This window comes from Atractosteus spatula, chromosome 7, assembly GCF_055471065.1.
Source record: "Atractosteus spatula isolate fAtrSpa1 chromosome 7, fAtrSpa1.hap1, whole genome shotgun sequence".
Classification (NCBI taxonomy): Eukaryota; Metazoa; Chordata; class Actinopteri; order Semionotiformes; family Lepisosteidae; genus Atractosteus; species Atractosteus spatula.
Window position 1 is genome coordinate 45,511,131 of NC_142712.1, and position 21,692 is coordinate 45,532,822.

At 39.5% G+C, this 21,692-nt stretch overlaps 2 protein-coding genes across 5 annotated transcripts in view; one reads left to right on the forward strand and one right to left on the reverse strand.

The window, feature by feature from the left end:
* The window catches only part of efl1 (elongation factor like GTPase 1), a 110,309-nt gene extending 94,451 nt beyond the window's left edge, over positions 1–15,858 (reverse strand). For 3 of the 4 annotated variants that reach the window (XM_088921850.1, XM_088921851.1, XM_088921849.1), the window contains exons 1-12: positions 15,827–15,858; positions 14,884–14,984; positions 14,505–14,572; positions 14,175–14,259; positions 13,632–13,765; positions 12,132–12,269; positions 11,258–11,469; positions 7,271–7,394; positions 4,742–4,821; positions 4,496–4,632; positions 3,732–3,854; positions 1,634–1,733 (exon numbers count right to left, since the gene is read on the reverse strand). In XM_088921850.1, coding sequence (XP_088777976.1) covers positions 1,634–1,733; positions 3,732–3,854; positions 4,496–4,632; positions 4,742–4,821; positions 7,271–7,394; positions 11,258–11,469; positions 12,132–12,269; positions 13,632–13,765; positions 14,175–14,259; positions 14,505–14,572; positions 14,884–14,974 — 1,292 coding nt within the window. In that variant the 5' untranslated portion in view covers positions 14,975–14,984; positions 15,827–15,858. Of the gene's footprint in view, positions 1–1,633; positions 1,734–3,731; positions 3,855–4,495; positions 4,633–4,741; positions 4,822–7,270; positions 7,395–7,496; positions 7,595–11,257; positions 11,470–12,131; positions 12,270–13,631; positions 13,766–14,174; positions 14,260–14,504; positions 14,573–14,883; positions 14,985–15,826 lie in introns of those variants that run through there. The other variant, XM_088921852.1, reaches the window with a different exon arrangement.
* Positions 15,859–16,738: 880 nt separating this feature from the next.
* Positions 16,739–21,541, forward strand: saxo2 (stabilizer of axonemal microtubules 2). Its single transcript, XM_088920009.1, has 4 exons — positions 16,739–16,773; positions 19,080–19,259; positions 19,455–19,657; positions 20,547–21,541. The coding sequence occupies exons 1-4, from the start codon at positions 16,739–16,741 to the stop codon at positions 21,539–21,541; spliced, it is 1,413 nt and encodes a 470-aa protein (XP_088776135.1).
* The last annotated feature ends 151 nt before the right edge of the window (positions 21,542–21,692 follow it).

Below are 21,692 nucleotides of genomic sequence, written 5' to 3' on the forward strand. Positions count from 1 at the left end.
ATCGCTGTCTCTGAAGGTCTCCCATTCCTGTACTGACCAGGCCTCAACACAGAAGATGAGGTGGTAACTTCGTCATCACTGCATCACTGTTTCTGACAAAATACTAACTCCTACATTTGTACCTAAATCCATGTAAAAGTTCCACAGACAACTAGCATACGGTGCCTTTCAGAAGTGTTCAGACCCTTCCAATGATGTCCCATTTTGTGAATTTACAAAATGATGCATATATTTTTTTAAGTTAATATTTTATTCAAACCTGAAAGCTCACCTGTTTTTTCACAGGTTCTCAATAGGATTCAGGCCAGGACTTTGACTGAGCCACTCAAGGACATTCACTTTCTCATTCATCTCCAGTGGCCTTGAGCTTTGAGTCATTGTCCTCCCAAAAGGCGATTTCTTGTCCCAGTTTTAAGTCTTCAGTGTGAAACAGATTTTACTCTAGTATTTGCTCACACTTCGCCCCGTCCATTTATCCTTCAATCCTCACAAGCTTTCCATTCCTTCCTGAGGAAAAGGATCCCAACAGCATGATTTTGCCGCCACCATGTTTGACTGTAGGGATGTTGTTGGCTGGGAGATTTTGATGGCTGGGTTTGCAACAAACAATAACATGGTATTTAGATCAGATATTTCCGATTTCATCTCATCTGATGACAAAAAGTACTGCCACATCTTGCATGATCACTGAAGTGCTTTGTTGCAAGCTCTATGCAGACTGAGACGGATGGTTTATTTTTAATAGCCAGCTTCTCCTTGCCACACTGCCATACAGGCTAGCCTGGTGAAGTATTCTGTAGAACGAGGCATATTTTTTCTCATTTAACTTCAATTTCAACAGCTACATGAGCATTGTGGGCTGCCTGTGGTCAAAACAATATTACTTACTACAATTATTAGCACATTGATCTCTGACCAAAAAGATAGGAGAAAGTAAGATAGGGTTGTGTGGCTGGCAGAGCTTAACAAGTCCATTGCCAAGGAGAACAGGGGCTCCTCAGCAGCTTCAACCTCAGCTTCTACCAACCCCTCACAAACTTCAACATCCTCAAAACACATCTCTGCTTCTTCAGTTCTAGAAAACAGGTCTTAATACGGTGGTGTGTGTAACACGGACACAAACTTTCACCATTTTGCTCCATCTGAATACATTACCTGACAGAAGAGCCAGTGAAGCACAAGCCAGTGGACACAAGTGAAAACTTCATGGAGATGTATTTGAAACTGCAAACAGGATGCAATTCTCTACCCAAAGAGTTGAGTGAGTCTGGAACCTTGGCCTCTTTCAAGACACAACTGGATGTGATCCTTGGATCAATAAGCTACAAACTACCAAGCCTGGATGGGCTGAATGGCCTGCTCTCGTTTGTAACCATTCTCAAGAGCAGCCCACACAACCCCCCACACTCTGCAAGCAGTGCACCAGCAGCCAGGGAATCCCAGCTGGATTAGCTCGCAGTGTTAGGGCCCAGTCCGCATTCTGCCACTGGGTCATGGGTTAGCACACAAATCAGGCAGCTTTAAAATTGAACATTCAAGAATATACATCCATTAAAACATTTACCTGTACATGTCAGGAAGAAAACACAGTGGCCTGAAAGCGGAGAGGGCAAGAAACACCTTTCTTACTAACCTCTTCTTGTTTTGTGGCAATGCCTTTGTGTCAACAGCAAACATCTTGGAGACGAACACAATAACTGGCGCGTCACCCTCGCTCTTACACTCCAGGAATGCTAACAAAGCAAAAGCAAAACAGACGTACAGTCAGTTCTCAATTGACATGCATGCTTTTGGTTCAATGCCCCTCTAGAACATACAGTATACCATTTCCTACTGGTTACTACTAGTTCTCACTTGACCACATGCGGGCACAGCCAGCAACAGGAAACTGAACATTCAACAAACAAAACTTCTAAATAAAGATCTAAAATTAATAATAAGTTATAAACTTAAGGAAAAACTGATTTGTTATGTTTAGACTTTACGTTGCATTTCAAAGGCACACTGGCAGCAAAATAACCAAAGATAGCTGTGCTGCCCAGATTCACATGACTGCATTCACCACACCATTCAGCAGCCACCACAAACTACAGTCCTGCTTTCACATTTACATAATAATGCTAAATATTAGCAGACATTTAGTTTAAAAATAACTTTAAGCAAAATGATATATGTTACTTGAATAAATGTAATTGTTATAATTTGGCATTTCAACTCTCTACTTGGGATTGGATCAAGAATGCGTTCTCCCTATTTAAAAGCTTTCTAATGAGAAGTTAGTTCTTAATTTACACCTTCTGTAGTGAGTTCTGCAGTATTTTTCAGGAACACATCTGCTGTGTAAATGGAGAATTGCCTGTGATAACATTGTAAGTTTAAAAAACATTCAGGTCTATATAAAGAACTGCAAAAGCAGGAAAATGGCTAGATAATGACTAAAGGAAAACAAAATCAAGACGAAATGCAGCATTTAAGGCATAAATAACAAATGAAACATTTTGTTTTCGTTTTTGTTAGTGTGTGCCATCCACATTTTGTGGACAGATTCAGTTGCTCTGTTATAAAGCTAAGGCAATATGAGTGCCAGGTGTTCCTGTGTTCCTACTTCTAACCATTTTTTTCACAACTTTTAGATTTCCAGAAAATGTGGATTAATAATATGTGAGCAAGGTGAGTGAAACACTTCTTGGACACACAATACACAATATTCTTAGTCTGATCCATTTGAAATACCCACAAAGTTTTTATTTAATGAATTCCAACAAAACGTGCCTGAATGATTACTTTAAATAATTGATTTAGTTAGTCATTTAAATGTAGAGGATCTCACATCTTAATTCACAGCTTTATTCAACTACAGCTTTATTCAATTAAAAACATGTTTCAGCCAGCTGAAAGGATAGGATTCTATTATATGAACATAGGCTTTCTTGACTGAAATATTTCTAGCTGGACACCTTTCTGTAAAAAAATAATACTGAGAATGAAGGAAACCTGCTGTCATCTTTTCAGCTACATTATTCAAAAAACATTATTATTTAGTCTAGCCAAAAAGCAGAACTTCCCAGGTCAGTCCGCAAATTTGGCAATGGGGACCTCATAACCCATAGAATAGGCTGAAAATGGGATCAGAGGACGGAGCCAGCACAATCTGGTCCTGTTTTCTGAAACAGCTTGTGCAGATCTGATATCCTGTGTAAATGTCTGAATCTTGAACTGGGAGCTGGAAAGATACAGCAGCTGCCAATATCCCTTTCCACTGCCACCTACTTAAATTTTTTAACATGGCCTTTCATTTTGGTAGAGAGGTCTTTTTGCTATTCCAGGTCTTATTAAGTAACACTTTTTAGGTAACATAAATACCTTAGCAAAAACAGAGCATGACACTCATCCCCTGAAGCAGGATGTCATAAGGGTTGATCCAAGTCTTATACTCCCTAAATAAGTCCTCAAACAAGATGTTGTCAGCATTTTTTAATGGCCCAACCACGGAGCATGCTCTGTAATAAAGCACTAATACAGACCTGAACTAATATAGACCTAGATGTCGATCCCTTGAGTGCAAAGCTGCCAAGCTAGCTTGCTTTAGACTTATTTAAATGAAAAACTACTTTCAATAAGAATATCAGCTGGAATGCATCCAAGGCTACAAAGAAATGGGTCTTAGACAGCAAGGTGAAATTAAAGGTGAGGAATGAAGGCCATTTTTTCTAATTACACCATTCACTCACCTCTTTTGAGCTCTTGGGTTTTCTCAGGTAGAGAATTGAACGTTCTCACTCCAACACACATTAGCTTTTCCACCCTTTCCGCAGGGATGTCTAGAGGACTGGGGAGCTTGTTACACACCATGGCTGTTTCACAGTGTTAAGGAGGAAAGCACACCTTTTCATGTATCTTCTTTTAAAATGCAATCAAATCCCAATTTGTTTTAAAAAACTTAAGCTTGGTTGGGAGGAGCTACAAAGCAATCCATGATTAAAAGTAAAACTGAAAAATCTTACAATCTTCTGGAGCAAAACCAATTATGCAGCCAATGCTGCAACATGAAATTATTTCACTCTGATACATACAGAGGCAAGGAGGTACAGTGGATAAGGAAAAGGAATTATTACCAGGATTTCTGCTGAATAGTGTTCTTTGACACAAACTCTCTGTAAAGGTATGCATCACGCACATTAATTTACTGAGCCACCTTGAGCCCTGTGTTAATGGACAGGGATTACAAACGTAGGTCATGTGGTCCGAGATGGTGGTGCCATTTTTCCTTCCTAGTTTTTCTGCAAACCTTGAATAAAAGCCTGTGTCAAATAATTATTCACAGCTCTGTGCGCACACAGAGTACTTTTCAAGACATCTCTATTCATCCACACCCAATACCCTCCATGCAAGTAAAGACAGATGTAAAACAAAAGTCATGCCTTTCAGAAGACAGGTTAGCATTGTAAGTATTTGCCCAGTGTTCTGCTGTCTTCAGCCTAGTGACAAAGGATACTGAGCACAGCCTGTGAGACAGGAAGCCACTGACTGCAGATGGCACTGAGGAGCACTCTGGGGTCAGTGTGCCTCGAGTCTCTCGCAGATACTTTCAAACCCAGGGAGTTCACCATCTTGTCAATTTTATCTTTGTCTCTGCAAAGCATAAAGAAAAAATTGATAAGAATTGCCTTACTCTTCCCAACAATAAATGCACTTGTTTTTTTCTAAATTAGAAAAATAAAAAAAAATAAACAAAAAATACCTTCTGGTAACAACAGCATCATATAAACTCCAAACGTTGTCCAGGACAAGTTGAACAAATAGGGGCTTTTTCCCTTTTGACTGAACAAGAAAAAAGAGAAGCATTAATATCTCATACATACCACACCAACTTAGAAGTATCTCAGCAAATGAAATTCTTTAATTACCTTTCTGATTATATTTATTTCTGGGGGTTTGTTACTCAAGCCTCTGCATTGTAAGTTTACTGCTTTGGAAGATTAGAACCAGACAACTCTTGCATACTGCCATTTAGAGATTCTTTTTAGGGGGCAATTTCACAAGTCTTCAGTTTGTCATGCCCAAGCACTTTCCACTGCTGTTTCCCACAAATCTTGCTGTCTTGTTGGACATTGTCTCCTAACATGTGGTCCAGCTGGCTGTATAGGAAGCCAGAAGGTCTTGCTTTTGAGCATGGTGCTGAAGCAGTGTGCAAAGCATGCATTTCCTAAATGGAAATTTTCCAGATCTAACCTATGACAGTCTGGTGGCAGACGAATTGAGTGATCGATTGCTTTCAGAATTTCAAGCACACTATGCATGGATCCTAGTTGGCTCGTCAATGAAGTGGCATATCAGATGGCTCCTTCACACAGATGAAAGGCACACAAGAATCAAAGGCTAACTGTGTCTCTCCTGCGACATAGTCATGTAAAGGACCATCATTATGTTTCCCTGAAACACTTCTTCTGCCTTCTTTCCAGCAAACATGATCTGCCTGTGAGCCGAGGCATTTTTGACACACATTATGTCTGATTTTATAGAGAATGCAACAGCCCCCTAGAGCTCATATCTAATCACAGAATGAAGTGTAACTACTATGCTAGTAATGTGGGGCCTCCAGTGACAAGAACATCTAGCCAGCTAGTCATCATCTACTCCACAGCTACTGATTAGAAGGGGTCACAGTATCACTCTGCTTATGTTTAAATATCCACTTCTATTGCTGAACAGATAGATGTTAATGTTTCTAAGTGGACTCCGTTACACAGGCAAAGCCTTTCCTCCTGCATTTATTAATGTAATAAATGGCCGTTGGAAAGGTTGGTGGGTTAATGTAGGATCATGGCTGTCAAAACACTTCTTCATCACCCTGTGTCTCTGCTCTCTCGCAGCTTAAGACAGGCAGAGCAGTAAAATACCAAGCCTGGTGGACAACCAGCAGCACCATTCCAACTTTCTTTTTCATTTTGTTTCAATATGTGTGCTGTATGTGGCAGTTAAGGGTGATTTAAAGTCTTATCAGCAGTTTTAAAGAGCATGTACTCGAGGACACATGAAACACTTCCACAAAACACAGGGGCATTGACAGCACACTGCGACTATACCGTCTGTCCATTCAAAAATCACTCAGGTGAACTCAAGGGGGTGAAAGATGCAGTAGCCATTAGCTGTGCTGTTTCCGCTGCAGTGCACTTAACAGACCATTAGAAACAGAACTGGATGCACAATGGTGTTGTGTATATAAACATCATTCATTTTTATCTTCAGTAATTTCAGACCACCCATTAAGAAGAGTGTTCGCACTGCTGGAAACTTCGTAATGAAAAGCAAATGGGCAGGAGAACGCAAATATCTTTCAAAAGGGAAAGTTATACAGCTTTTATTTCCAATAACTTTATTTATCTTACATGTTGATGTGCTTAAATCTTTTTTGATGTACATCTGTTGAAAGACAAATGTTTTGGAACACTATTATCCTTTCAATCTTGCATCTTTTTTCAGTTTTTAAAGAAAACCAAATAAAAGCATAGTTCTGATATTTGGAAATGACCAAATGTTATATTAGAGCAGTCATCTGCACTAAATGTCAGTCTGCATCAGTCTGACCTATAATGAAATAAAATAAATGTAACTCTGAACACTTTCCAATAAAGACCTTTTACCTGCTGTTCCTGACTACGGTTCTCCAAATGTTTTTTTTTTATCTTACTGACTTTTAATGAGACATTTAGAGAAGCAATAATTTTGTCTGCCCATACATGACTTGCCCTCAGGATGTCAGCGGCTACTCCACCTCGACACTTGAAGAGATTACAGAAACTAAGCGAGGCTGGGCTTAGTCAATACAGCAATGGAAGACATTGAGGAAATCTCGACTGCAGCTGTTAGTAATGCTCGTGGACCAGCACGTGGTGCTCTTCTCTATGGACCAGAAATTCCTAGAAGTGCTCTAGTGTCATGGCAGCAGGGTATAAGTAGTGCTCTGCACATAAAGATGGCTGTTAAAGAGCCCACGGTACTGTTGATAACCCTGGTGCCTTGGCTGTAGGCTTCCTCCATCTGCCTTACACATGCACAGACGTAATGATATTTTGAGTTTATTTTCTTTGATTCAAACACAAAAGTTAATTTTAAGCAGAGGAGTTTTCTTTCTTGGATGATCATTTTCATTCCTTGGATGGTCCTCTTTACTTATTCCTCTAAAGGGCTCACAAAGGAATCAGGGCTGTGCAGTGAATCCTCCTGCCCCACCGAGACAGAGAAAAAAAAGCCAGTCAGTGAGCGTTACCTGCGCTCCCTTCATGATCTTCTTTGCTTTGGCATTGAGGTAAAAATCTCCCCACAGGGTTTTGAGCAGCACTTCAGTCTTGATCCCCATTTTCTGACTGTACAGCTGGGCAAACTGCTGGATGCTGGAAATAAACAATGGCATTAACTGTTCACTATGCTAAGCCAGCAATGCTATTACTTGGGTTTTGGAACATCAGTACAAAATAAAACACAATACTGCATACCTCTGAATAATGAAGGCACCTGTAAAAGGTGGTGAGGTATAGCACCACAAAGCAGTATGCTCTGGCATTAGGTTCTATGCACAGCATTATAAGAGAATGTCCATGTTGGAAAAGTGACAGCCTTTGGAAACTGAACGTCTCTGCTCTGAAAGAATAAAGTGAACGTGTCCTATATTAATCTTTAACAGTTAGAGGTAGCCCTACAAGAGGGATATAGCATCTCACTGAAGCACCTTAGCACCACTGAGATATATCAAGCCAGCAAAGAACACTGCAAACCAATACAAAGTGACATTAGACAAGCGCAAGTGTCCTGTGCATGAGTACATTGAACAAACGACTTCAGAGTTTAAACAACCAGAACTCAGCCTCTGCGTGTGTGTTGTCAATCTACTGTCCGACCACAGCTGTGGAACAAGAATAAGGACTGTTGCCCTTGTCAGGTACAGTGTCTCTGAGCCTCCCTTGGCAAGACAATGAGAGAAAGGGCAGTGCTTCTGACACTAACGGCTCTGAATGTCTGGCTTAGGAAAAGCTGAAGATTAAAGAGGGAGAACCTGGGATGCTTTGGGGGTGACTCAAGAAACAATGTGATGAGTAACATAACAATAGACATTTCTGAATAGTGCATTATACAGTATGTATGAAATGGAACAAGTAAAGGTCTATTCCATGCTGAAAAGAGAAACAACATTGTGGCGGTGGAGCCTTCTTCGGGTGCAAGGGTGTGTATGTACCTATGCACCATACATAATATGCACTAAGAAAATATTGCAAAAGAAATTAAAGCATTTCACCCACAAGGTGGGCAATACAACTGAAAAGGAAAGATACCCCAATATTTCAGCTGTAACAGATTATATTCAATATATACAGAGAAAGGGTAAAAATGCAACAAATGAGTATTGGATCCAAAATCTTTTGTTGAATTTTGAAAGCCTTTCAGTTTATAGTGCAATGCTGTACCATTCTGATCAAGGTTTAGTTAATTAGTTGTACATGTAATATTGGAGTAACCAAGCCTGTGCTGCAGAGGCTGCATTTTAAAACACTTTTCTTAGGGGTGCACAGCTCAAAATATGTACTCACATTTCACCATGAATATAGATATCATTATTCTTTCGTTATTCAACCAAGTCATTCAAGCGGCACTGATACCGGTGGTGCGCTGGGGTGGCATTATAGGGAAGGCGGTATACAGAGGGACAACTATTCACTGGAGCAAAACCATCCTAAAGGAAAGGCTGGCATTATCTGAAGAAGAGGCATTAGAAAGGGTGGGAAATGTTTTTCCTTTCATGAATTTCAAAATTCTAGCTTCCAGTCAAACAGTTTAAGGTCATTCTCATGGTTAAGTCACACAATAAAGAAACACATATAAAGCAGATCATAAAAAAAATACAATTATTTTTGTGGGCTAACAAATCATGGATACAGCAAAAAAAAGCACAGTGCTTTAGAATTTCAGTAATCACACAAAGTATTTGAGGAGGCTGGAGGGTTCTAAGGTTTTGAAATAAGCACAAACTGGTATATCTGCTGTAATCAGAGTTTTTCCAAAGAATACTATCAGCATATATGAAACATTTTTTCATATCTCCCAGCTCTATGTCACCACATATCACATCTCCTCACTATTAGAAGCTTTATGTTGTTTTTCACCAATTTTGAGACTAGTCTGAAATACCCAAAACTGACTCTGGAAAAATACATAAACATTCACACTTTTCTATGAAGGCTTACATGCTTTCATGCAGACAAAAAAATAGCACTACAAAGAGATAAATGCTTATAAAAGTTGTGTCATTTGTTTTCCTGTTTTTGAGGTACATTAAATGTCACTTTTTACTCTACAGCCCCGTTCTAATAGTCACATTTGCTAAAGGGTTTTAGTTAATGCAATGACAGAGGGTCCTTTAAACAAGGACTGCTTGTTCTCTTCATAGCTAGCAAATACCTGAAATAATACAGCATGACCACTGCTGGCCAGCCTCTTTCTAGAAGGGTCATTATGCAACGTCACTTCAGCGCCAGTCAGAATTAAGCCCTCTGCTGGCCCTGCACTGACCTGATCTGAAGTACCTGCTGTAGACTGCAAATTACTTATCGCTGGGCTGAAATAAAAGAAAATGTAATCTCGATGCAAATTAGTCTGCACTTGAGAACCATTAACACACCATCATCACTCCAAATAAAAGGAAGCACTATATGGGCATATTTCTAATATGAAACTCAATGTTCATCAACTTCATCAACAAAAAAACAGTTCTTCTAACTTGACAAATGGGTGTCATTCAACTGATTTGTCCTTTTCCTTTCAAAAGGAAAACAAAAAAATAAAACCTGCACTGTATCGTGCTGATCTCAGATACACCTATCAAACTTTTTAATTCATAAAGCAGGGAAAAAGGAGTCTACAGTAAAGACAGGCAACAGTGAAAAAATGAGTGCCATGGGATTAAAACTTGCTGTTGCCTGGGGATAATTTATTTTTTTCTTTGTTAGAGTGGTTTACTGCTCCTCTGTCTTCCATAGCCTGATAATTACAGAACTGACACAGCTTATCACAATTATTTTGACAGTGATACTCCTGTTACGCCAAGATATATAAACAGACCTTACATAAGTATAAATGTTTCAAGTTATTTCAAAAGCCAGTTTTTAAAATTATAACAAATCATGACAAAGAGCTAAGATGCTTCATCCAGAATGATTTTTCAACAGTACTGCCCGATGTTAACAAAGAGTGATTAACTCTTCTCAGGATATAATGGTGTATCTCTCCCAATTTACTCACCTCCTTCTGTGGTTTGGTTTTCTTTTCACAGACTTTTAAATTATGTGCCACTATGTGTAATTAAAGAACTAGAAAATCTATTTCTCCACAGATAGCACATTGTTTTAGGTACAGTCACATTTATATTTCCAAACTTTGGTGAATAAATTATTGGACAAGAACAGGCTAGCTGAATGTTTGGACATTTATTTTTCCCCTGAAATGTTTCAGTATATCTTTTGAATTTTCCCCAAAACATCAAAAGGTGAACAAAACCAAGAAACATCATTATCACCTGGCTTTAAATCACAATTTTAAACCTTCACTGTCTTGAGGAATTTCATAACAGCTGACAAAGACTGCCAGGGTCATAGGGGACCTATAGTCTAACCCCGCAAACAATGGGCACAAGGCAGTGTACACCCTCGATGAGACACCAGTCCTTCACTGGGCAGTCAGACACAAACACCAACATGCACACTTTTATATCAGGGCCACTTTTTCCAGAAGCCCATTAAGCCACCAGTCTGTTTTTGGACTGTAGGAGAAACCAGAGCACCTGTGGGAAACCCAGACAATCCCACAGGGAGAACATACAAACCTCACACAGACAGCTCCCCGGGTCTTGAATTAAACCCAGGGCCCAAGTGCTGGGAGACTATAATACTAGTGACTGCACCACTGTGCCACCCTCTGACAAAGACTAATAACGGTTTAATTTTAATTATTGTTTTTTTATTTTAATCAATCCTTTGTTATAATTTAATATTAAATCACATGTACAGATGTTTCTTTCCATGAGACCAAATACTGCCCTGGTGTCACAGATTTTACAATGCGAACAAAAGAAAATCAAAGTCTTGGGCTCCACCTAGTGGAGAATCTTGCATAGAGCAAGAAACTGAAATAGGTTTACTTTTAATCATCCTGAAGCCAGCTGACACTGCTCTGCCTTCCTGCAGGCCCGAGGTGAAGGACATCTTACCTGAAGCCCCATCCATCTACAGCACTGGCGAACACCACGTTGCCCTGGTCAGGGGAGAAGTACAGGTGGGAGTCATCTGACTCGTCCAGGCCAGAGCTCCAGTCATACACCTGCTCTCCACTCACACTTTCACAGGGCCCCAGGGCATCCGTCTTTTCTGCTCTTTCTTCCAGGACTTTGGAGGTGAACAGAGCCCCAGTCACTGCATTCACCTGACGATAAAAAATGGTCTTAATGATCTACATGCTTGCAGCATAAATGTAAAAGAAAATGTCTGAAATGGAGCAGTGGTTAGCATTGCTGCACTGTTAGCATCCCGGCCCTGGGTTCAACTCCTGATGCGTTATCTGGCATTTTTTAAGTTCTCTCCCTGTTTGAGTGGGTTTCCTCTGGTTGCTCTGGTTTTCTCCCACAGTACAAAGACATACTGGTGGGTTAACTGGTTTCTGGTCTGAGTCTGTGCGTGTCTGTTTGTGTCTATGTCTGCCCGGTGATGGACTGGCATCACAGGGCCTTGCACCTGTTGCTTGCAATGACAGACTCCTGTTCCTCCATGTATCTGAATTGGTAGAAGTGCTTTCAAAATGGACTTTACTCAAAGTTGGTGAACTAGAATAATTCAGAAGCGTATATGAATTTGGGCAAATTTAAAGAAAACAAGCAATTCACTAGAAATTTGTAAACCTTCTTTCTTTAATGTCTTCAGGGTCAAAGTCTCTTCTTCAGTTGAAATTTAAGAAAATTTTCTGCCTCGTCTAATAAAATACTTATTGAATAGTAAAAACTACTGAAGGACACAAAAACTCAAAAAAATTCAAAATGCCATGAAGCTATGGGCACACTCTGTCGCATTCCTTAGAAACACCCATCTCACCTGTTCCAAGATTTTCTGAAGGTGAGTATAGGCCTCCTGGGAGGTTAGTTTCAGTTCAGTTATCAGTCTGTCGATTTTATTGATCACTAACACAGGACGGATGTTTTCCAGCCAGGCTTGTCGTAACACGGCTTGTGTCTAGAATAAACACAAACAAGTCAATTAATCATGCTATCATCAACGTCCTTCCTTTGCATGCAAATATCAAACTAATAGCTTTTTCATATAATGGCAACCCAGACAAACATAAACACAGCTGTGTTTCAGCTGCTGAACTATTATGATGATAAAGGTAATTGCTCTTTTGTAATTTATTTGTCACTGGAATTTATAAGGTATCTGTTCAGACAACCTTTAATAAATATTTTATTCTGTTTCATGTCGACTCCCATGAAAGCCAGCTAATCTGACATTAGCAAGGAAAACTCTTTAGACTATTTCAGCACTACACACAGAATAACAGATAAGTCACACAAGACAGCAGAGCTCCAGTAGGCAGCCTTCCTGTCATGTTTAATTATCTTGTTGCAGTTGCTAATTTACTTCAGGGAGGTAGCAATGAAAGGTAATCTTATGTCAGCAGCCATATCACCCTGCAACTCACAACTGGCAACCCACTGAAGCTAAGCAGGTGTGAGCCTGGTCAGTACCTGGATGGGAGACCTCCTGGGAAAAAACTAAGGTTGCTGCTGGAAGAGGTGTTAGTGGGGCCAGCAGGGGGCGCTCACCCTGCAGTCCATGTAGGTCCTAATGCCCCAGTATAGTGACGGGGACACTATACTGTAAACAGGCGCCGTCCTTCGGATAAGACGTAAAACCGAGGTCCTGACTCTCTGTGGTCATTAAAAATCCCAGGGTGCTTCTCGAAAAGAGTAGGGGTGTAACCCCAGCGTCCTGGCCAAATTTCCCATCGGCCCTCACCTCCTAATAACCCCCCTCTATGAATTGGCTACATTACTCTGCTCTCTTCCCCACTGATATCTGATGTGTGGTGAGTGTTCTGGCGCACTATGGCTGCCGTCGCATCATCCAGGTGGATGCTGCACATTGGTGGTGGAGGGAAGGTGGAGGGAAGTCCCCATTACCTGTAAAGCGCTTTGAGTGTAATTAATTATGTTACCGCATTTGTGTACAATGCATGCACAATTCAGCTTTCCTAAATATTAATTTCACGATGGTGAAAATGGTGGCAACATCAGCCTCGGATGGACAGACAGTACATTATTAGCTTTTGAAGTTCACTAATTGTAGCTTCAGGACAAAACCACGCACCTCACTGTTGTCATGGCATTTCAAGTCAGTATTCATTATTAAACTGTGCTTCAAGAAAATGCCTCCAATCATGTTGATGTGTAAAAAACCACTGTTAACCTTTTCATCAAGTTCCACACAGCATATTTTTTATTGAAAAAAAAACCCCTTCTGAGGAATTTAAGAATGGCTACACTGTGCGCTCCGGTTTTCTATGCAAATGAACGAGAACAGCAGAAACCGTCCTACCTGAGGACACACTCCTTCCACAGCGTCCACAATTACAATGGCCCCATCGCACAGCCGGACTGCTGTCGACACCTCAGAGGAAAAGTCCACATGACCCGGAGAATCAATCAGGTTGATGAGGTAGTCTTTCCCATCTGAAAGCAAGACAGAGCAAACTAGATCAGCTCTGATCAAAGATTAAATACTTTGTACATGGAAGAGAGAGAGTCTCCGAAATCAAAGTGGTGGAAACTGGATTAAGTGACTGTAAGTATTGATCACAGTCATGTCTGAGGACTGTGTACAAGGGATTTGATGCATGTTTTTGCACATCTGATGCTGTTTTGCACATTACCTGTTACCTTTTTGTTGTTTTGCACACTGCCTGTTGTCTCTGTCTTTCTTTTATTATACAATTGCAGTGTTGTTTTTTTGTACTACTTTTGTACTACTTTTTTGTCTGAGAGCTAGCTAAATAGCATTTCATTATACCATACACCTGTATATTTGTATAATGACAATAAACTTGAACTTGACTTGAAAAGACCTTTGCTTGAGACTTACCACTGGAATAGTGCAGTGATATTGCGCTGGATTTCATTGTAATTCCCCGAATCTGTTCATCTTCTCTGCTATCCAAGTATCTGAGCTATGATTTAAGAAATTAAAGTTAAAGATTAATCTGTAAATTTAACGTGTAAATCAATTATCCAACAAACACATGCCGGTATTGGCAAAAGAGCGAAATGCACTAATTCTGCATAACAACAGACTTAATCCTACATTGTACAACGAAATACTGGAAGTATCCCTTTGTCACAAAGGTGGTAAAGGAAATCATCAAGATGCATTGTGTGGCACCTGAATACAGACACATATGCGAGCAACACCCACCTTTCCTGCTAACCGACTAGAGATGATACCATTGCTGGCAACCAGGCAATCTGCTAATGTTGTTTTCCCTGCAAAACAATATGAATAACAGCTGTTGTTGTTAAACACGCAACCACGAGTGTTTTAATCTGCTAGCTTTTGTGCTCAGGACAAAACTCTGACTGTTGCAAAACGAAGTAATAATTGCCCTGAATTGACAGCTATAGTCTTCAACTAACAATAGATGCACAAAATTGTCCTGTAATGTTAAAGATGGGTGAGACCTGATTCCATGTTGGTAAACAGTTCTTCATAAATCCAACCAAAAATATATCATATTTACCATTTAATACTACTCGTATGTGTAATATTAGAAAACGTCTTAATGAAATGCGCTCACCATGATCCACATGTGCTAAAATGCAAATATTCCTGATATTTGCCGGTTTTTTCTGAAGTGCAATGATTTTGTCTAAACTGGTGTGCCCCATTCCGGATTGCCTGGAAAACACAGAACAATAACTCAGGAGTTTAAAACAAGAACTGCGTTTAAATATAAATATAAATGAAATACACTGTTTCAAAGACTAATTAAGACTATTAGAATGGTTTAAAGTTTATAAAGTGCAAAATCTGGAGTGATGCAAGTGGGGGGCAACCTTACTTTAAGCAGTTAACATCTCTAAAATAATTTACCGCTCAGGGTGACAGGTTCTAGATATTGTTTTTAGAACGTTGACGACAAAGCCTGTAAAACATGTTGTGCTTCATCTACAGTCTAGTTAGTATCGCCAAAGATACCAGTGTGATTTATTAACTAATTACTAGTTAAGCTGGGAGCTTTCCAGGTAGGTTTTCCTGCTGGCGCTCTATTCAGACAGATTATTGAACACGTCGAACATTTTATGAACAAAAACACGGTCATCTCTTACTATGTATTTAATGTATTTCAAAGACATTCTGTTTATCATTTGATCAGATTAACACACATCACAAATTAAATGCATTTTCAAATATTTTCACAAGCATTACATATAAATACACTGCAGTCAGCAGTTGATTTTCTTTGCTCTTTTGTTTTTTCTCCCCTTGTAGTGCTAATGAACACCACGTGTTTCAGTTGTGTATTTCTAACTTGTGGATAGGCACAGTTGTAACGCCAAAGGCTTTTACAGTTTGGAACCACATCCTTTATAAACGTCCTTGTCCCATGCCAACATATATCTATAGTATATACGAATAGTTAAAGATGAGTTCAAAAGGAGTTATCTAATGCATTTTTAAAAAATGACCTTAAAATGAACTAAGAATCTATATGAAACACAACGAAATACGCAACTCACGTTGTTTTACTATCCCGGAAGTCTCAGCTCCACGCTTAACCTTTCAACTTCACCCTTTGACGTATGCAAAGTAGTGTACGTCGTTGCTAAGACGCTCCAGGGTTGTTAAGTGACGTTTTGCTTCCCTGGAAACAGCGGCGTTGCCATGTCTATGCATTGAGTGCGAGGTGTGAGGAGAAACTCCGCGAAAAGTTTGTACTTGCTGTTAAATCCTGAGCGGACGTGGGGACAAAATGAAGAGAAAATGCATATGTGATATCTGTAACTGTGGGTAAGTGCTTCATTTTGTGATTGGCTTATTCAGAAGTCACACTTACATTCTGAGTAATAATCACTTCTCTGGTATTTTTACAGTAACGTGTATTGCAGATCGGAACTGAAACTTTTAAAGGGTGGAACAATATTCAAATCTTTAATAATAACCCCTGATAATAATTCCAGTTGTCTAGATAAGATGACAAAATTATGAACTGACTGAGGTCTGTATCCCATATTTGTCTGCTTCTTGATGACTTTTAACAAGTGTGCTACAGAGTTAAAAAAGACATAATATAGTGTGTTATTTCCAATATAGATCTGTCAGTACAATAATTTAACATAATAAAATGATACAGTAACCAAACTCACCATGTACAGGAATTCTTAGACTATTAGGATGACCAATAGGCTGTAAATAGCCGTCTACCATACAGTCGGCCTGTGTACTGTGTACTGTTAATTAAACAAAAGCAGGAGCAACATAGCACTATTACGAAAAATACAAAAGGGAGGCTGCGGTGGCTACAGTACTGCACTACAAATATTTCAGTCCTTAAACAAATACTTGAGTGTGCAGATGGATTAGATTCACTTTTTGTTTAAGACCTGTTTTGTATAAGATCAGGCAATTCAGGCAGTCTGAAAGAAATGTGAATGGAAGAGGACTTGAAATGTATACGTGTGTACAGGTGAGGTGTTTGTGTATCAGATGCAATAATAGATTAACTTGTTTTTGGTGAGTATTGTAACCAACATTTTTTATTACGGTCAGGGTCAAAAGCTGTCGCACCCTCCGTCTCTTGACAATGATATCAACTAAGTTACAACTAAGGTTATTGCACCGTTTAACTGGATTATTTGATCTTGATATCTCTTGCAAGTAGTTTTTGTTAATATTTGTATGTTATATTATATACTATATACCTCCATATATTTCTATAAAGGGACTTGAAATCTTGTGATGTAATTATCAATAGGTAGGCTCTAGTTGGACAGACAATCTGTGCGCCTCATTAATAAGAGAATACAGTGGCACAGGAGTTAGCACTGCTGCCTCACAACCCTTGAGCCCTGGGTTTGAGTACAGTGGGGTACCCTCGCTGTGAAGTTTGCATGTTCCGTGTCCCTGTGTGTTTGCCTGTGGGGTGTCCTTTCCTGAGTAAGGTCCAGCCTTGTGCTATGTGCTTCTGGGATGGGCTATGGGTTGATGTAACACCAGGAATAAGCAACTTTCTAACAATGAATGGAAATAAGAGAGTAACATTTTTGGAATTGAAAAGTGCTATTATTTTGATTATGTATTGTGAAAGGCTATATATAGTATGTCATGTTCATATATAAGTAATAAAGTTCATATTAACTAATCAACTTACTGTATATAGGGTGTTACTGGAAAACATCTTTATATCTCTATCCATAAGAGATTGTTTGAATATCCTTACAATATTGAGAATGTGTAGTCCACTGGGATGTGCTAGTTAGCTAAAGTACGTGTACACTGAAAACTTATAGATTAGTTCTTTGTAACAATTGTATCCAAAATTCTCTCCCAATCGGATGCAGAAAAGATAATACAGGTAATTGTCTTCTCCAGGCATAAGCATTGTTTATAAAGCACATCTTGCTCCTGTATCCAAACATAATAATGTCTGCAGCATGTGCAGACCTCAGGTGCTTAACTTAAACACATGGGCATCTATTGTATCTTGTGATTTATTTTCATTGGCACTTCAAAGTGCTCATACTCACTTTAAGACTTTAAAGGCCTGACCAGTTTGGCTCCTGATGACATCAGTGAACTGATTATACACCTACTCATTGGTGGCACTCTCTGGGCTCCGGCCTTTTTCCAGCTGCCATTACAAGATTCCAACCCTAGAAACCGTGCTTTCTGTCTGTTGCTCCTAGGCTGTGGAATGACATCCCATCCTGTCAGCCAGTACTTTCAAATCCTGTTTTAAAACTCACTTTTATACACTAGCTTTTAATTGTGTGCAATTTACTGTATTATTTGTTGTATGCCTTGTTATAATGTAAAGAACTTGAGATATGTCTTTAAAAGTGTTATATTTAATAAAAAAAATATTGATTGGCTTTATGTAATTATGTAATACTCATAAGTAAAGATACACTTGAAAGCTTTTTTGGTGGTGTTGGAAGTATATTAATGTTGCTACTTTAACTAAACAGTTATGTACATAGTGATTTGTTTGTTAGTAACCTCGTTAATGATTAAGTGCAGAGGGAGTCACACTGTAAATCTTGAAGACAATTACTGTGTTACAATACTCAGTAATCACTATATTTTTCATTTAAGACAGCATTGTAAAACAAACTCTTAAGTGCCCAGAGTCTTTATAATACTGTGACTCCAGAGTCCCAGAGCAACCTTGTGTGTTTGGATGATTCTGGAATCATAACCCAGAAACATTTGGGCTCACTGGAGCCCTCTGGAGTCTTCAACCTTCACAGCACTCAGGGAGAGTCCAGTAAAGACTGTGACTTACCCAAACCTGATGGAAAATTTGTATTTATTTTTTAAAAAGTCTAATATCTATACAACATGTATACAATAATCCTGCATTAAAGAACCAATTGACTTGATTTTTTATCCTCAGTACATTTGTTGGACATACAGTGTTGATATATATGTCAAAAGCAGTCCGTAAAGTCAGAACCAATATCTAAAAAAGGCTTCTCATTTGTCTGTTCATCACGCATCTTTCCTAATATGTGAAAAGTTCAGTAAGCTAAAGCCAAGATTCATGAGAATTTCAAAGTATTAATGTATTGCAAATGTTTCACATAGACAGCTCTTAAACATACTACAGTATATAAATAGAAATCTAAAAATCTGTTCTACAGCACTGTGCCTTTTTCCTCTAGATCTTTTTGAAACAAAAAGAGCATTTCAATAGAACTATTTTCTTTGATGGAATGTAATTTTAACAAGCAACAGCCCTGTTCCTCCTCTCTCTGTGTGTCACTTTCATAGACGGCACCGCTGCACACATCAGCCCACTGGCCTCTATGAGAAGAGTAACCAGCTGTGCCTGCTCACCGAATACAATGAGAAGTACCCTGAGTATGGAAGGTTCTGTCCCCCCAGCAGCATGAAACCCAAGCAGGATTACCAGGCTGATCGAGGAAAAATGGATGGGACTACAACGTTTAAGTATACTTGTTTGATCACTTATTCAAGCTCATTTACAGACTATTGCATATTTTCATGTACAGCAATTTACTATACATACAGCACAACTAAACAAAAGACAAAGTCTGCTTTTATTTGCAAGTTACATTTTTTTGTATGGGAAATCCTCTTGTGTGATGTTATCAAGATGTTTTAATCTTTATTTTTTCTTTATAGAGCTGATTACATTCCTTACGAAGTGTCACGCAGGCCAGGGCGATTGCAGGAAGAATACAAGCCAAGCTCTGGGCACATAGATCTTGGCACCACTTATAAGATGGACTACAACCCATACAAGGTGCAGGCATTGGCACTCGCGAGGCCAAGAGAGAGGACACATGTGACTGGAGGAAAACTGGACACTCTGCCAACATACAAAGGTGCAAATAATGTTTTCACCAAAGACACAAGCTGCGCTATTCAGGAATCATCTTGGCAGCAGCGTGATCATTTTCAATCAGTAGAGTAAAGCTAAAAGATGCGACAAACTATAGGTCTATAATTAAAGTGTATAAAGCAGGGGTCTCCAGCTCTGGTTCACTACTAGAAAACCTTATTTTGGAAGATATAGAACAATCCCATTGTGATTATTTAAAGCTGACAGCTTTTGGCAATCGTTAAAAATGGTGACCTACGAGACTAACTGGATTGGGCCTCAGCATGGCCACCACTTCTAACATTATTATTATTGTTGTTGTTGATGAGACAAAACGTTCCATTTCTTCCACTCACCCTGATAGCATTCTAACTTTTCTTTATTGTATGAGTTGTATATTAATGTTGACCAAACAACTGACCAACAGCACTATTATTTAGTCCTCCATGCACCTTATAAAGCACTTATTTTTTTTCTTCTAAACTCATCACAGACCTTATCATTTTGGATAAGGTCATTTTTTATTTGATCTGGACTCTTCATCCTTTCTTATATGTTAGGAGCCATTTTATTTATGATCTAATAACCGTCACTTTTCTTTTGGAAATCACTATCAATAGCACTTTTTTGCACAATCAAAAATCAATATCAAACTCCAATGCAATAATGTACACTAATATGTTCAGAACACTTTACACATGTGACAGAAATTGCAGACAAGTGCTGTGCCAACACTTCCTGAAATAAGGGATATTCAAAAATGGGGTTTGCTCAAAGTAAAATGGTACACAGAAAATTCCAGGCAGATACTTAAAATCGCATGAGGTAAATTCACATAGAGGAACTTATTACTGTACAGTATAATGATGAAAACTGTTTTTTTTCTTCTAAAGATGATTTCCGACCATGGGAAATCACCAAGAGAGAGCCTGCCAAACCAGATTTAAGTTACCATCCTTCTTCCTCAAAGTTTGCAAACTCCACAACATTCCAAGATGATTTTGCTCCTAAGAGTTTGGTTCCTCGAGAAAGTTTCAAGCCCCCCAATATGGCCAGGCTCTCCGATGCTCCTTTCGAGGGCCTGACAAGCAATAGAATTTCCTACATTGCTCATCCCTTGGAATCTAAGTTTGTTAAACCGAAGGAAGAGTACAAGCCCAGCAGTCAGGCTTTTGAGGATCTTACCATCCATAAAAGAGATTTCAAAGGCTTGCCAGGGGAGATTTCCAAAAGCTGCAAGCCAGATTTCTCCAGAGTTGTCACGGATGCTCGCTTCAACAGCAGCACTGAATTCCGTGATCGTTTTCAGCAGTGGCCAGTCAGCTTGCCCCAGGTCCATAAGGCTCCTGAATATGTGTCCCCAGATGGACAAATGGATTTGAGCACCACCTCCCACTGCGACTACGTGAAACACAAGATACAGCCATTTGTTCCAATCAGACCCATCTCCCGTGGCAGGAGAAGTGCTGCTCCCTTCCAAGGCAGCACCACCATGAAGGAAGACTTCAAAACATGGGAAGTGCGCAAGCAGGAGATGATAAAGAAGCAGGAGGAGATGACAAAGCCCTCTGGGAAATTCGATAGCTTGACCACTTTCAAAGCCCACTTCACTCCTCACGACATCCACCCTTCCATGAGCTGTAAACCTCTGAATGTGGCCTTGAGGAGCTCCGCCCCATTTGACGATGGGACCATGTACCGCACCGAGTTCACTCCAAAGAGAGCGCACGTGTGTCCGGCCAGTTTCGATTCCCCACCAGGTTATGTGTTTGAAGAGGCTGACCACCGAGGACACAGATATTTCCGCATGCTGTCATCACCAGCAGGGAACAGCATTGCTCTGGCTGATAAAATGCAAGCCCCTAAAGAGGTGGCAGTACTGTCTTAAAGTTCAGTTGTGCATCTGTATTGAAAATATGCATCAACCAACAACCTCTTTTTGTGTTTTTTCTTGAAATGGGTTTGCTAATTAATACATTAATAGATTTGTTCATTCTTATGGTGAAGGTTAAAATTATGTGGTTAATTTTGGGGGATTT